Below are 15,265 nucleotides of genomic sequence, written 5' to 3'. Positions count from 1 at the left end.
GACACCTCAGAAGGCTCTGGTGGTGTATTAATGCTGAATGAATCTGAGAAATCTCTGGCAGGGTTTAGAAAATACGAAACATTCTGCAAGGAGGAATTATTTCTCATGTTGAAACTGAAAAAAACTGGGTGCTGTTTTTTTTCCTTTCTCACACGATTGTGATTTTTTTTTTTTTAACACCGATTACTTTCCTCTCTTCGACAGCGGGATGCAAAGGGCCAGTATCTGTTTGACCTCATCTGCCACCACCTCAACCTGCTGGAGAAAGATTATTTTGGCATCAGATATGTGGATCCAGACAAGCAACGGGTAAGACTACTGATAGACTTGCTTACTCGAGCTGTTGGTGACTGGGAAGTGTCCTCGGAAATTAACAGTACTGGAGAACATGAGATGCAGTTCCGTGGCAGTTTCCGTTCACCACAGATACACAGAACTAACCACATCTAACCACATCAACAACAACAATATAGGATCCTTAATTTCTCTTTACTCAGTACTAAAGTTAACAAGAAAGAACGACTGCTGCCACATCTACTTCCCCCTTTTGTGTTTGTGTGTGTGTTTTTAATTCACACCGTTTAACCAGTATGTTGCTCTCTCACAGTTCCTAGCAGCTGCAGCTGACAGGCCAACTTGACAACAGAAGCCAGGATGGTTTTCCACTCTTTGATACACGTGTTAATGCGTACTTGTATTGCACGTGCATGTGATAGCATGAGAGCACTGACAGGCCCATTGTGAGCAAATCAATGAGCTGCACGCAGGTCTACAATGAAATTAGATTTCACTCATTTTAAATACTCACCAAAATAGAAAATCAATATGTGGCAGTCAATGTTAATATTGTGACCAGGCGCCACAAATGGATCAATGCATGTGAAACACCACATTGCCACAGACCTTTTATTATCATGATTCCTGTTCCTGTTCTCTCACTAACCCTGACCAGTCACAAATTGACTGGAGTCCCTCACGAATAGTACACACATGGTACACAGTACCAGGGCCGGGCAGGTCCACATACTAAGAGGATTCACAAACACAAAAGTGATCTCAAATGTCTTTGCTCTTAAAATTTCTCAGAGGACAAGATAACTTAACTCTTTGTCGGGATGGACAACATATTTAAATATTTGGGAATCTCAATACAACCTAGCGAAATATCCAAATTGCAGGAGATGCAATATTTCTGAAAGGCCAAATTAGGGCTGTAGCGATACACTAATCTTACAATACGATACACAATATTCAGCTCACTAAATAATTCGATACACTTACATCCTTTTATGAAAGATATTAAAGGGACAGTGTTCCATTTACTTGGATTGAATTAATTGAACTGAAAGCATCAGTTACACAATATATGGATCTGACTGGCAGCTTGCAAATGCTGGACAAAATGAATCAAAGATGTGGTGAAAAATTATTTTCATTTATTGAAACTGAGTGCAAATTGTAGCTTGCAAGCTTTTGAAAAGTGAAGTGAACAATGGAGAGTTTAAGTGCAGCAAGTGGCCTTCTTTGGCAGCTTTTTTAGCTTGATACTAAACATGTGAGGTACAGTAGCTACGAGTCAGTCGAGCCACCAGGTTAAATCATGGCAGCCAATAATTCAATTCGCGGGTGACTATAGCATAGTGGGGCTTCATCGCATTCACCATGCGCCTAAAGCCGGTGTTTTCCACCACCGAATAAGGTCTCAAATCCTGGCAAAGTAGGCAATTGACTCCGTAATTTTCTGCGACCTCGGTAAAGAAGATGGGAACTTGTAGAAACCACCGCCGTCACCGTCCAGCGTGGTTTATTTCGGGTCACGCCGCAGCTTCATGGTCTCGGTCTCAGTTAGCACTATCTTGTCCGGGTGATGATGTTTTAGTTGGCTCGCATGTTGGTGGTATTTCCAGAGTGCTTAACGTTTGTGTGACACAGTTTGCAAACCGCCATTCTTTTGTCTAAATCTTCGGTTTCTTTTTTGTTTTTCAACACAAAATGCTTCCACACATCATTTAAGCATGCAGACACTGGATTTATACTCGACGCCAACGTTCCCTCTAAGCTGCGCACTTGTGCAATCGAGCACCGCTCGCACATTCTCAGTGCACAAGAAAATCGATGCAGCGCATAGACTAGGTGGGTGTCAGGTGTCCAGCCAATGATACGATACGGTTCACTGAGACTACGTAGCCAATCCTAGCATTGGCAGTGCTTGCGTGTGTACCCTGCCCATACGCTCCGTGGCACCTTGGAGGTTAGCTAGCTAACAACAGTGTGGCAGAGAAAAGAGACAACAACGGTAGCTCAGTGGTTGAATTGTAAACCCCCGAAAATATTAAAAGTAAACTAACAGAAATTGCTGCTGTAATTTGATTCCTTCAATAAGCCATGTACCTTGCTATGCTCCCAGGTGTTGAACAGGTGTGTGGCCACAGCGTGCACAACTGATGTTGATCACATCGATCCTCAGTGTGCTCAGGGAGCTTGTGTGTAGACCCAGACACAAGAAATTAGAGGGAACATTGAGTACGATTCTTGCCAGACGAGAGTTATCCATCTCCGCTGCAGGAGAATAGAGCCTTCCAGCAGAATTTTGGGCTCAGGCTACGACGGATAAGAGAGTTCGCAAGGAGTACATGTGCGATGCAAGCGGCAATTGCGGCAGTTTCCACAACGAGCTAAAGTAGCAAGCTAACGTCGATGAGCCGAGGAAACGGCCGCTACACAGAGCTCCTGAGATGGAGAACGTAAGGAAGAGCGAGTGGCCAACATTCAATGGACAGGCAGATTGTAAGATTGTCTCTGAATAGATGTCTATTGGACGTCCGGAAATAGAGAAAGTCTTTGGGGTCTGAGTGACTAGAAATGCTCTACAGCGACACTAGCGGCTGGCAGACCTTATTGCTATTCCTGCAAACTGCGGGACACGGGGGATTTGAGTGGGGTTTCATGTATTGATACTCACGGCTGAAAAAATTGATACTGTCTGGGGAAACAAAATATTAATATATATCGCAGAATTGATAAAATTGCTCAGCCCTAGGCCAAATATGTGTCGAAATAAAGTGTTATGGTGCTGCTTAGACATCCCAACCTGAAAATAGTATTCTACAGGCTTAACATTCCAAAAATTCACACTATTTCATTTCAGGATGTTTTTCAATTGAAAAAGTTACTGACGTTTTAAACGTAGCCACATGATGTTTTGTTGTTATGTTACCAGGACTGACATCTATCTTAGTATAGCAAAAGTATTTAAAATGCAGAAGTAGCCAAATGTGAACTCAAGATGAACTCAAGTGTTGCGTTGTGTCACACGTTTGGCTATACTTTAAAAATGGATCAGGTTTTGATTCAGTCAAAGAGCTAGAGATTGTGGGCCAGAGTGAAATGTTGTGTTCTGCAGTGTTCTTTATTCACGCGGCCTTTCAGAGTGACGGTTTTTCCATCAGGCTCTGCGGTGAGGCATGTAGCGGCAGCGCTTGATTCATGAAGTATTCACAGGTTTACAGATCATGTCATAGTCCTAGACAACAGCCGAGCTCTGCTGATGCCGCATTAACTAAGCCGTCGCTCAGGCCTATTTTAGTGGTCGTTGCTGTGGGTGGTTGGGCTCTGTTGGAAATCAACGTGGGAGAAAGAAGGAAGAATGAAAAATCTGAATCTGTTCATTGACATAAGCATACTTGTCAGTGCCAGCAAGGTAAAATCAGAGCCATGCTGCTCCAGCGGGGTCTCAAGAGAACCTCGATGCCATGTGCCAGAAAAAAACTGTATGATGTGGTTTCTTTGATGATAACATAAAAAAAATCTTACTAATTCTTTACAGTGTGTGGAGCTCTGACGTGCTGATGTTGGAGTAGTGATCATCCGGAGGTGTTGTAGAGTGACACAAACAGAAAACTGTCATTATGACAGCTCCACATCCTAACGGCTGACAGCTGAATGAGTTCACTGATTCATCTGCTTTCTTCTTAATGCAGCACTGGTTGGAGTTCACAAAATCCATTGCCAAGCAAATGAAATGTAAGTGTTATGAGTTTCTGTTTATCTTTGCATAATTAAATCATTTGACAATCAGATCTGCACCAATGTTGATTAATGAAAATATGTTAAAAAAACGTGTGAATATTTGAATCCATGTAATGTGCTGTTGAGTGATTTTGTCTTAAATGACTGGTTGTTATGTCTTATATGTCTACAAAATAATGTTTTAGATAGTCAGACTTTATTAGCTTTAAGCTAAAATCACATGGATGGTGTTTTTTTGACATTTGGATTCGGGGGGAAGAAGCGTTTTTATGAGATTCGATTGCTTTTGGGTGAAGTATCCTTCTAGTAATAGAGCCGATACTGAAGAAAATGTCAACATTTTGGGAAATAAGCTTTTAGGTTATTTTTTGCTTGCTTATCCCACACCTGGAAAACTTCCTGGTTCTACTATTTGTATAGCTTAAACAAAAGAAGTATAATTCCCAGTGTCCACATTGTCTGTTGCTCATCTAGACAGCTGCTGGCTGTCACTTTTTTCTCACGGTCCTGACATTAAAACTGGTCCTGATCGTCTCTCCGAACTCTGTCACGAGAAAATAGTGCACTTTCTAAAATGTTGAGCTATCACTTGAGGTCTTGTGAGAGCTTCGGACTTGAATTTGATTATTGTACTTAGAAAACTTAATTTGAATTATATATTTTGGTAAATCTGATGTTGGATATTGCTTCCTGCTCAAGACGTTGGGACTTACTGTAGTCTAGTGTTGGTTTACCTTAAATCCTGTTGACCGATTGTTATATCTGTTGCTATAAAAGGATTCCTTTCCATTCCCCCGAATGTTTTGTTTCCTGCAGCTCAGCCTCCGTTCACCATGTGTCTGAGAGTAAAGTTCTACCCTCCGGATCCTGCTGCTCTCAAGGAGGAAATCACTCGGTATGATCCCCTGTTGTTGATGATCTTATCATTGTTAGGGCTCACCTTTGTTTCCCCACTTTAGCACTCACACATATCTAGTTAAATGCCATCATTTGTCAGACCAGTGAAAAGTTTTTCTGGGTTGACTAAAGCACATGCTTGAAAAATTCTGGACATGGCACACGTTCCTTTTTTCCCAAAGCATTATTCATAGGCATTCATAATTTAAAAGCCAGAGTACCTAACTAACCAAAACATTATGATGAATTTTACACAGTTTGAAAGAGGACCTGCTAAGCTTGGTGGAATGTACAAGCTGTCACTGGAAGCTGGGTTATAATTTTAAGTAGGACTAGCGTTTAGCTTTTTCATGCTAATTCTTTGTAAATCAGATCCTGTTATAGTTTTAACACTATAATAATATATTTTTGATATATATGAATCAGTTTATAGAAAGGATACAGGGACTGCTCTTGACAGTAACTTATTCCTGGTTGTCTCCTGTTAATGAGCGTGAAATATGGGAATATGTACATGCGCTAACTGGTGTGTTCAGCATTACTGCATGCACAGAGAAGCGTGCTCTCTCTGAGGTGTAATGAGATGAAATGTGCACCGTGTGTAAAGTGTAATGAATGGGGAAGCGAGAGGAGGGGGGGGGGGCAAAGGTGCTGACTGAGAGAGGAGGAGAGTGGGAGACTGAGGTGGGGAAGAAGGAGAGGAGAGGGCAGAGTGCAGTGCAGACTGCAGAGAGATGACAGGGGTAACTAATCAATCACATTAGAGGTTCTTTCAGCGTATACTCCCCTCTCGTTATATTCTTTGGGGACGCTGTGGACAGCAGGCTAATGCAATGGAGTGAAAGGATGGCCACAACCATTTAGCTGAATTTTAATTCCAGCTAATGCACGGATAAAACTGCAGAAGTGTTTCAGTATGAATCCCTCATCCGTGTGACAGCAGTGAGCACTCTCTGGACCCACTAGACCAGTAGTCAATCATCAACTGAAGTTATTTAACATTTTTTCCACATAAAAGTTCACATTTGCATTCAGCCTGGGATAGTTTATGTAGCCAAATCCAACAAAACCATTTACACCAATAAAAACGTACTCTGACACTCCTTGTCGAAAGAAGTGATGTAGCATGTTTGTGACAGATGTGTATTGTGATATAGTGAATTCAGAAATTTCCCTCCAACATCTCAACTGTGAATCACTTTCACATCAGTTGCATCATTTTAACTGCCTCCAGATATTGTTAGGGACCCAGACACGACCGCTTTGAGTTTTCCCACTGCACCTCGACAGTTACGGGGCAGCAATACTGATATTTCTGTCATGGCTAATGATGAAATGGTGAAACAGTTCATCCTGAACCAGATGAAAGATTCTGCAGGGAAATTATAAAGAAACACATGTATTAATTTATCTTTTTAATCACGCACTAGGTGTAATACATATTAACCGTGTACTGTATCAGGTAATTGTCCAGAGAATCTGGTCGGGATCTTATTTGGAGTCGGCAATGCTGCGAAGGGTTCCATTTTAACACAATCCATGTTGTTTTCCAAACCCTAACCAAGGAGTTGTTACCTGAATTTGACCAAACTGAAACTAAGTGAAAATAAACTGAAAATATGTCAACTGCCTTTGTCCGTATTTATCGTCTGGTTTCCTCTCTCACCGCTGCGTCCGTACAGGAAGTGTCTTCAGTCTGTGAGGAGCTGGTCTAGAAAGAGTCAGGCCAGTCTGCCTGGCTGATAGTAGAAAACAATGACATGAATATCTTTTTATCGTGGTTTAAGTTGTTTTTTTTAGGTTTGTTAAAAACAAACAAAAGTGTTTTCTCTGTCTTCTCCCCATCACTAATAATAATCATCATCAGAATCTACAGTCATATTTGCCTCGGATGTTTTCTGGGTGTAAATTTCACACTCCAGGAGCCGATTGTTTGGGTGAAACTGAAAGTAGGCTGTAGGCTGTAAGAGGAGCACTGCGTCAGGAGCAGCTTTTCCCCGAAGGCCTTCCCTCTCTTCCTTTCCTTAAAACAAAACCCTCAATTCAGCTAAATCAAAAAGAAATATTCAGAGCACCCACAGGGAACATGAACTGAGCAGCCCAAAGAGGCGTATCAGGTTTGTTGTCTTCCTGCTTGTTTTTTTTTTTTAATTGTTTACTCCTGAGAAATCAAACTCACATTAGTTAGTGGGTATTTCTCAATATCATCCGCATAATTATCAGCTGCGCAACTTTTGCTTGCAGATATCTAGTTTTCCTGCAAATCAAACGGGACCTCTACCACGGTCGGCTCCTGTGTAAAACCTCAGATGCGGCGATGCTGGCTGCCCACATCCTTCAAGGTAATGGAAGGTAACAGATGGATGACTCGCACCAGTTTTCTGCTTCACAATGCGTTCACGCCTGTTGTTTTGCCAAGCCCTGTAGCCCACCAAGCTGATAAATATCTCCAGCCATCTAATCGATTTTTATGTGAAAGAGGGCTGAATTAGGTGATACAGGGAGAATGTAGCAGAGGCTATGCCTTCAGTTAAGAATGTTGTCGGATTAAGGCGTGAAATTAGCATTTATGCGCGTCAAATGTGCATTTTTCATACTGAGATTGAGTACACAACTAGAAATAGTAAAAGGTTACTCTATGCTTTATATGATAATCAGTTAAATGGCGCGTACAATCTTTAATAAACAAGAATTCAAGCCCGTCTCTAATGTCTTTGAAGTGGTTATCTCTTATCTTATCATCCGCTCAACAAACACACACCTGGAGACATAAACACACAAGATGTTGTGGCCTAGCGAACATCCCAGAAAGCAGAATGTTTGAGCGGAGGCAGGTCCTCTGGAGGAGGGTCTCATGAATTAAAGATAGGCTGCCTGGTCAGCTCCTCCTTGCAGATAGAAATCAGCATCAGGGTCATCTGAGGGAGCGCAGTGTGGCATGAAGGAACACAAACAATCCTCAGCTAGTTCAAGCTATCTGCACTGGCAGTGTGCTGAAACCTGTAGACGTAACTGTAGCTTTTCTTTGCTTCGAAGGTTTGTGAATATGTTAACATTTTCTCTTTGTGCCTCCAGCTGAGATTGGTGATTATGACCCCGGCAAGCATCCCGAAGGTTACAGCTCTAAATTCCAGTTCTTCCCTAAACACTCGGAAAAACTGGAGCGCCGGATTGCAGATATACACAAGACAGAGCTCATGTAAGCGACAAATTAGAAGACTGCAGACCAACCTTCCTCTCTCTTTCTCATAGATTTGAAGGCACTGCTCACAAATACCACACTTCCTCTGACATTTATGTAACTGACAGCAGTAATGATGTCCGATGGGTCTATAATGGGTTGACCAGACCAATTATTGTCTGTTATTTCAGCAGTGAGCACTTTATTTTCCACTAGCCACTCTTGTAACACAGTTAGAGTCTTGAGATTATATCCTGCTCTTTATTTGTACAGTTGTTAGTGATCCGGCTCAGGAACCAGCCGCAAGTAGAGTGATGCACAGTTTAGATTTGAACACGATTGAATAAAACACACACACACACACACACACACGCTCTACATGCAGTTGATATTTTCAAGAATGGCCTCCTACTTGGCCCTCTCAGTCTTTTTGTTTCTATTTCAGTGCAGACTCACGAATTGAAATAACTTTTCAACAGTTTTGAGACCTAAATTCTTAGTCCACCTTAAGAATTTAGCTTCTGGAGCTGTTACAGAATTATTTTGTCAACTGAAGACTCAGACTAATTAAGCCCCACCTGGCGGTTCTTCAGGGCCACTTTAGAATCAGAGTAGGGGTCTTTGGTACAACCTCACTTCCTACCAAGCTGCACAACTAAAGGAGAAATAGAGGAGAGCCCAAAACACATGATGTGTAGGACATTGTTATTATTAGACCAGCAGCGTTTGTGCTTTTGGCCTTCATCAGGGTCATGATCACTTTTGTTTTTTGGTACTCTTATATTTAACCCCCCCCCCCCCCCTAAAAAAAAAAAAAGACCTGAAAGAGGAAAGTAGAGTCTGTGGCCAGCAGTGGAAAACCTCCTGTAGTCCCTTAAGTTAAGAGGATTGCATTTCTTTAATTTCCTGGAGACTTCCTCCAGGTCTTACCATAACTGCACCATGCCTAATCTCACCTGAACCTAATTTTAAGTCTTAATTATTATGATTTAATTATTTATGGGGGCTTTTCTTTTGTCCCTTAAGGGGAAGTGGGTCTCCATAATGTCTAAACAGATTTATGTCTTGACTACATCAGCAGTACAAACACACATGCTTCTCTGGCAGGCAGCAGATGAGCTGACAAAGCGTTTCTCCTCAACAAAGACTTAAGAAAATAGACTAGAAGAACATATTTTTTTACAAAACTAATATGAGATTTCCTCTCTAATTTAAACAAATATTCATGTTAAAATGAGCCGCCGCATTGGAAGTTACCAGGCAGATTAAATGTGAATGCAGGCTGCTATAAAATCAAGCACTGTCTGTTAGGTGACAGACTGTGAGACACAATAGGGCTGCAAGTACATCAACCATGTCTGTCGAGCTCTATGAGACTCTACTGCCCACTAGTGGTGTATTTTTTGGTACTCACCAGCATGTTAACAGGCTTTATTAAGGTAAATTAGGATAACAAATACATGCTTTTTAAATACATTTTCTCATTTAATCTGTTTGACTTAAAATCAAACTTTACATGAGTCTGTATAGTTTTGCTTTGTTTTCTTTCTTTTTTTTTTTATAGATTTGTCTTTTTGGATGTTTGTTTCACTCTTAATGCTAATGATGTCCTGACGCAGATGTTTGGTGCGTTGTTTTCCTCCCTCAGTGGACAAACACCTGAAACATCAGAGCGAAATTTCCTGCAGAAAGCCCAGATGCTGGAGACATATGGTGTTGATCCACATCCGTGCAAGGTTGTTTGTGCTACTTTTAAACATGCAGAACCACAAGTCTGTTCTCGTATATTGAACATTTTTTGATATGTTACAACATGAATGATTGAATTTTATTTTTTGTCTTCCAGGATGTGTCTGGGAACCCAGCTTTTCTTGCCTTCACACCATTTGGTTTTGTGGTCCTTCAGGGAAACAAGAGAGTTCATTTTCTCAAATGGTGAGCCAAAGATAGTGTAGTCCCTGCAGGACTTGTAAGAAGAAGACTGTTTGACCTGATCTCACAAACTCAGCTGGGTGTTTTACACCAAGCAGCAGGTACACCACAGCTGGCTGTAGAGTGACAGTCAACAAACCCATCCATCTGTCTGTACCTGTGACATGAGGCGAGCACAGATGGCTAATTAATTAGCCTACTAAAGTGCTTATAGAGGAAATGGAAATGTGTAAAATGCCCTTTTCTGTTTAGCATCCGTCTTTTTGGCTTTTGTGTTAACTGAGCGGTTGTGTACTTTGGCTTTATGTTTGCAGTAATGGCTTTATTTTTTTGCCTTCAGCAAGGGCTCCTATTTCTTTATTTTTCATTCTGTCTGCAGGGAATAATATCAGTTATTTGTTTTGCCACTCAAATACAGAGCTCCATTGCTGTTTATATGATCTCAAAGTGGTTTTCATGAATATTTTACGAGTTTGTGGCTTTTCATCTCGCTGTATGTGTAACTTGTGCGGCGCTCTCCCGGACAGGAATGAAGTGACCAAATTGAAGTTTGAAGGCAAGACGTTTCACATATATGCAAATCAGAAGGAGGTGAGCGCATGAAATGATGGAGTGCACGTTGTTACGCTGCTGCAGAGGCGGTGCTGGTGTCCTCTCAGAGTGTTATATTGTCCTGCACGCTCTCTTATTTTCAACGTGCAGGAAAAAAAGATCATCTTGACGTACTTTGCACCCACGCCGGAGGCATGTAAGCACCTTTGGAAGTGTGGAGTGGAGAACCAAGCTTTCTATAAGTGAGTGCTTGTCTCATGTCATTGTGATTTTTTTTTCTTTCTTTTCAAGCACGTGTGCACTTGCAACAAAAAAACCTGAGGGGTTTCAAACAAATTTTGAAAGGAATAAATACGTAGATGGGCAGTGTCCTCTCATCTATCACACACAATACAATAATTGTGTTACTTATGAAAACTAGAAATACTGCATTGAGGTTAAATTCCTCTGCAATGTGCGCCTGTCCCAGTGACCTTGACCACCAAAATCTTTTCTGTCCATCCTCGGGGCTCAGTGGAAGGTTGCACTATATTTGAACACACTCCCTCAAGGTGTTCCAGAGACTCTGCATCCATGTGAGGTGATAGTGAACACTCTAGTGAGCATTTGAGCAGAAAATAAAGAGAGGCATTCCTGAGGTATCATGTTATTGAGAATGGGACAGATGTTAGATACATGGGATGGGACAGTGACCTTTGACCCCCAAAACATTTCAGTTTATCTTCAAGTCCCAGTGGACGTTTGTACTTACCGTCGGTGTGTTACGTGCGCTGAGGTATAGAGTTGAATGCAGGTGCCCTGCGGTGTGACAGCTGTTAATTTTCTCTTTCTGTGTTTTTTGCCCGGTGATGATGTAGATAGCAGCTTTATGCCCTCGAGTGCTGTGGGCGGGCTACCATCATGGTTAATTGGTGTCCTTAAAAGCCCTTCACTTCGGCTTATTTGTCAGCAGGAAAATGAGGTGTGGGGTGACTCTGACCTTTTGTGAATGAGTGTGCACTCACACGAGACAGCGAGCGCTCCCTCTGAGATACGGCTCCCCTGTTTCAGCTGTGAGTTACAGCACAGGTCCCCTAGCCCTCGCTGTACGTAGTACGTGATTAGAAAACTGAGGATGGGAGAAGTGTTGTAATTAGTCAGGCTCAGGTGATGAAGGGTGTGTGTGTGTGTGTGTGTGGGGGGGGGTTAGCAGATGGAATGAGAGGGTGCATGTGAAGGGCAAAAGCAGAGCCGGAGTTAATATGATGTGACCTTTTGGTGTCACTGCAAAGTAGCAAACTGATAATATTTTATCAGCCTTGATAAGAGGTTTGCAGCCCTGAGAGCTGAGAGCATACGTGATAAATGTATATAATGTCTTTCAGAGACACACACACATCTCTTGAAAGCAAAATGAAACATTAAACATTAATATCTCACTTACTATGACAATGTAAACATATTGAATACTGTATGGAGACATGCCAAGCCTGCCTATAGTGCAGGAGAGGACATGCATAATTTAATTGCTGAGTATTTGATCCTTGTGTCTGGGTAATTCCGGGATTTGGACCTGAAAGATTACTGAGAGTCATGCTTCCTCTGTGAGATCATACGAGGAATGGGTTCCTGCAAGATTACACAGAAATGTATTTTTAACTGTTATCTTAATGTTAATAACTGTCTTTTTTTCCCCCTCCATCCACCAGGCTTGAGAAGTCAAGCCAGGTCCGTACAGTATCGAGCAGCAACCTGTTCTTCAAGGGCAGCCGTTTCCGTTACAGGTAGAGTACATGTGAAGACATTATAACTGATGACAGGGAGGGGAGGACGCTGGAGAACTCCCTCCACAGCTGCAAGTGGAGAGAGGTGCTCCCTGAAGATCTGGCCTTTGGCCTCCTGTGCTGGAACATCAGAGTAGTTTCTCCCGGAGGAGAGGACTGACATCTCAAATAAGATAGAGGACGTAAAGGAGACAGGAGACGTTCTCATATCTGCTGTAAACCTGCCCAAGTGATTGACCTGTTTTAAAGGATCAGTTCACTGGGATAACTTCCACTTATGAATGGTTTTTACAGTAGCTTACTAGTAGTTTTTGTTTTATTTAGCCAAATTTGAAGATATTCATCTTTAGGTTTTTGCATCAACATACAGTAGATTCTATTTGCTGCAGACCTGAAAATGCTTTGCACACAATTTTCCATTTAGTTGCTCACCCACAGACTGCACGTAGAGCTGCTTTAAATTGAGGCCAGTTCATATGGAAGAAACAGAGTTGGAAAAAACTTGAATTCCACCACAGATCTTCCCCTGTATGAAGGGAAGGCTTCTACTTGGATGATTTGGAATGTTCACAACTAAAAAAAAGTTTACAACTCCATTAATCAAGTCAGCTGAATGTTGATGGGCAAAACCATGATCATTGTTTTGATACTTTTGCCTGCAAGTCTGTATGTACATTTGTCTGACTGGTGCTAATTCAGTTACACAAAGCTGAATTCACCAACTTACTTCAATCATGATGCTCATCCACTGCAGCAGTGACTCTCATGACACTGGGTGACACCAGGGTGCCTGTTTGTTGTGTGTGTGTGTGTGTGTGTGTGTGTGTGTGTGTGTGTGTGTATGTGGAACTCATCCTGAGCATCGTCTCTGTGCTTTATAACAGTGGACGAGTGGCAAAAGAGGTGATGGAGCAGAGTGCCAAAATCAAACGCGAACCTCCAGAAATACACAGGTAGAGTTGAGATTTCAGGAGAGGTCGGAATGTTCTCCATCAGTTTCTTATTTCATTTTCCTCCATGTTTGTAGGCACCAAACAACACCTTCTTGCTGTAGTATGTGTAACCTCCATTCTTGGCTGTTTCTCACCGCATTGATGTTTGAATATTTGTGTGTGTGTGTTTGTCTCTGCAGGGCTGGCTTAGTGCCCAGCAGAAGTTGTCCATCCATCACACACGGTCCCCGCCTTAGCAGTGTACCACGCACACGCCGGAGAGCAGTGCACATATCCATCATGGAGGGTAAGAACTGAGCTTCACTTCCGGACACTTTCAGATAGCAGATCTCATTCGGGCTATTTCAGTCCTGGGGGGGGGGGCAGTGTGTGTGTTCATCCTCAGTCAGTGTAACACAGTATTTGTAGTATCAGTGCCAAGGTCAAGGTTGCAATTAGGATTCCACTCCTCTGATATGAGCATGACTAAGTCAAAATGTGAAATGGTTCGGGGAACCATTCGTGTTCTTGCTGGTGAGAGCTCCTCCCCTTTTTTGAGAAAACACACACACACACACACACTGTAACGAGAGCCATTCAGCCCAGTTCAGAGCTGGTGCTTCAGGCTGCAGGTGTGTGTGTCAGTCAGCCTTCAATATTACAACCCTGTGTGTGTTTTTTCGTGTATCTGTTGCTCAAACACACCTAAAGTTTTTATTCAAGCTTCTGTCCCGGAACGGGGAGCCTCGCTGTTTCTGTTGGTGAGATGAACACAGTAACCTGCTGTGCGTGGCCCCCTTGGCCCGGCCTTTCTGGTGTGTACTAAAACTCTTCGTCCAGGGGGATAGAGAGAGATCAGCTGCACTGTGACTGTCTGAGGGTGTTTTGCTGGGGGGGTTCAAGATAAGTGTGTGTGCTGACTGGGTGTCTTACAGGGGTATTAATACCTTAGCTGAAAATAGCCCAGGTCTTCTATTCCATGTATGTCACTGGCCTGGGTGGGGCCAAACCAGGCCAGGCCAATGCAAGTGATAGTGGCAATGCAGCAAAAATCCACCGTTTCACCTCACACACTCCCCCCTGCTAACTGCTACTGAGGCGTAGCCCTTTGGCTTGACACACACACATACACAGCAAGACTGTGGCCTGGACTCCGGGACAGGGAGCATAAGGACAGGATAAACACGTGCCAGCTGCAGCCATGGTAAAGTGTCTGATCCGCATCACCACCCGGGTGAACGTCCACCTGCGTATGATCAACCACTGCTACCGGGATGTGAAGGTTCGTGTGCTGAGCTTGGGGCCTCGTATGCTGGGCAAAGCCCTGGGCGTCCTGCCCCTGTACCCGGCCCTGACGGGGCTGCAGGAGTCTGCCAGTGTCAGCCCTCTTCCTGGCACACCCCTGCCCTGTGCTCAGCCCAGCACCCCAACAGGTAAAGTGATGACTGAGCCAAGAGTGTGCTGCACGTAGAGGTTTCAGTGGTTTTCTCTAGTTTAAGTCAGTGTTGGTAGATGGTTGTCACTGTGTTACCTGGCAGAAGAAACGGATTCTTCGTGGTAAACAGATTGTGTACCACGTGTGCTCTGAGATCCTTTTGATGCACTATTTCTGGGGTTTCAGTTCTGTATTTGCTAAAATACAAAGCATCAACATAAACACTCATAGAGTCAAAAATTAAAGTGCCACTTTTCCACTTGGTGCCTCACTTTCTTATGCATAAAGTCAGATAAGCTTAAGCAGATCAACACTGAGCCAAGATGGCAGCCAGCAGTTATCCAGCCTCCTTCTTTCCACACGACGGGAGTTTCACATCAGCGGCTGCACAGACGCTGAACAGAATCAGTTTCCTGCAGTATTAAATATGCATTTTCACGAATGGGTTGCTCAAAAATCGCTGAATTTCATATCCCTTCCTTTAGAGTGAAAGTTGCTGCTTTGACACTCTGGAGAATGTGTAATCGTCAGCAGAGGCTCAAGC

The 15,265-nt window shown here is 42.9% G+C and overlaps 1 protein-coding gene across 2 annotated transcripts in view; it reads left to right on the top strand.

Moving 5' to 3' along the window:
* frmd5a (FERM domain containing 5a) overlaps positions 1–15,265 on the top strand; it is a 60,265-nt gene that overhangs the window by 38,256 nt on the left and 6,744 nt on the right. Inside the window, exons 2-13 of one of the 2 annotated variants that reach the window (XM_086208984.1) lie at positions 205–309; positions 3,981–4,023; positions 4,846–4,924; positions 7,171–7,268; positions 8,002–8,125; positions 9,756–9,843; positions 9,954–10,042; positions 10,567–10,630; positions 10,751–10,833; positions 12,280–12,354; positions 13,239–13,307; positions 13,487–13,593. In XM_086208984.1, coding sequence (XP_086065110.1) covers positions 205–309; positions 3,981–4,023; positions 4,846–4,924; positions 7,171–7,268; positions 8,002–8,125; positions 9,756–9,843; positions 9,954–10,042; positions 10,567–10,630; positions 10,751–10,833; positions 12,280–12,354; positions 13,239–13,307; positions 13,487–13,593 — 1,024 coding nt within the window. Of the gene's footprint in view, positions 1–204; positions 310–3,980; positions 4,024–4,845; positions 4,925–7,170; positions 7,269–8,001; positions 8,126–9,755; positions 9,844–9,953; positions 10,043–10,566; positions 10,631–10,741; positions 10,834–12,279; positions 12,355–13,238; positions 13,308–13,486; positions 13,594–15,265 lie in introns of both variants that reach the window. The other variant, XM_086208982.1, reaches the window with a different exon arrangement.

This window comes from Aulostomus chinensis, chromosome 7, assembly GCF_037954235.1.
Source record: "Aulostomus chinensis isolate RoL2024-O1b breed Wild chromosome 7, RoL_Achi_v1.0, whole genome shotgun sequence".
NCBI classification, from domain to species: Eukaryota; Metazoa; Chordata; class Actinopteri; order Syngnathiformes; family Aulostomidae; genus Aulostomus; species Aulostomus chinensis.
This window is presented reverse-complemented; position numbering and strand designations above follow the sequence as displayed.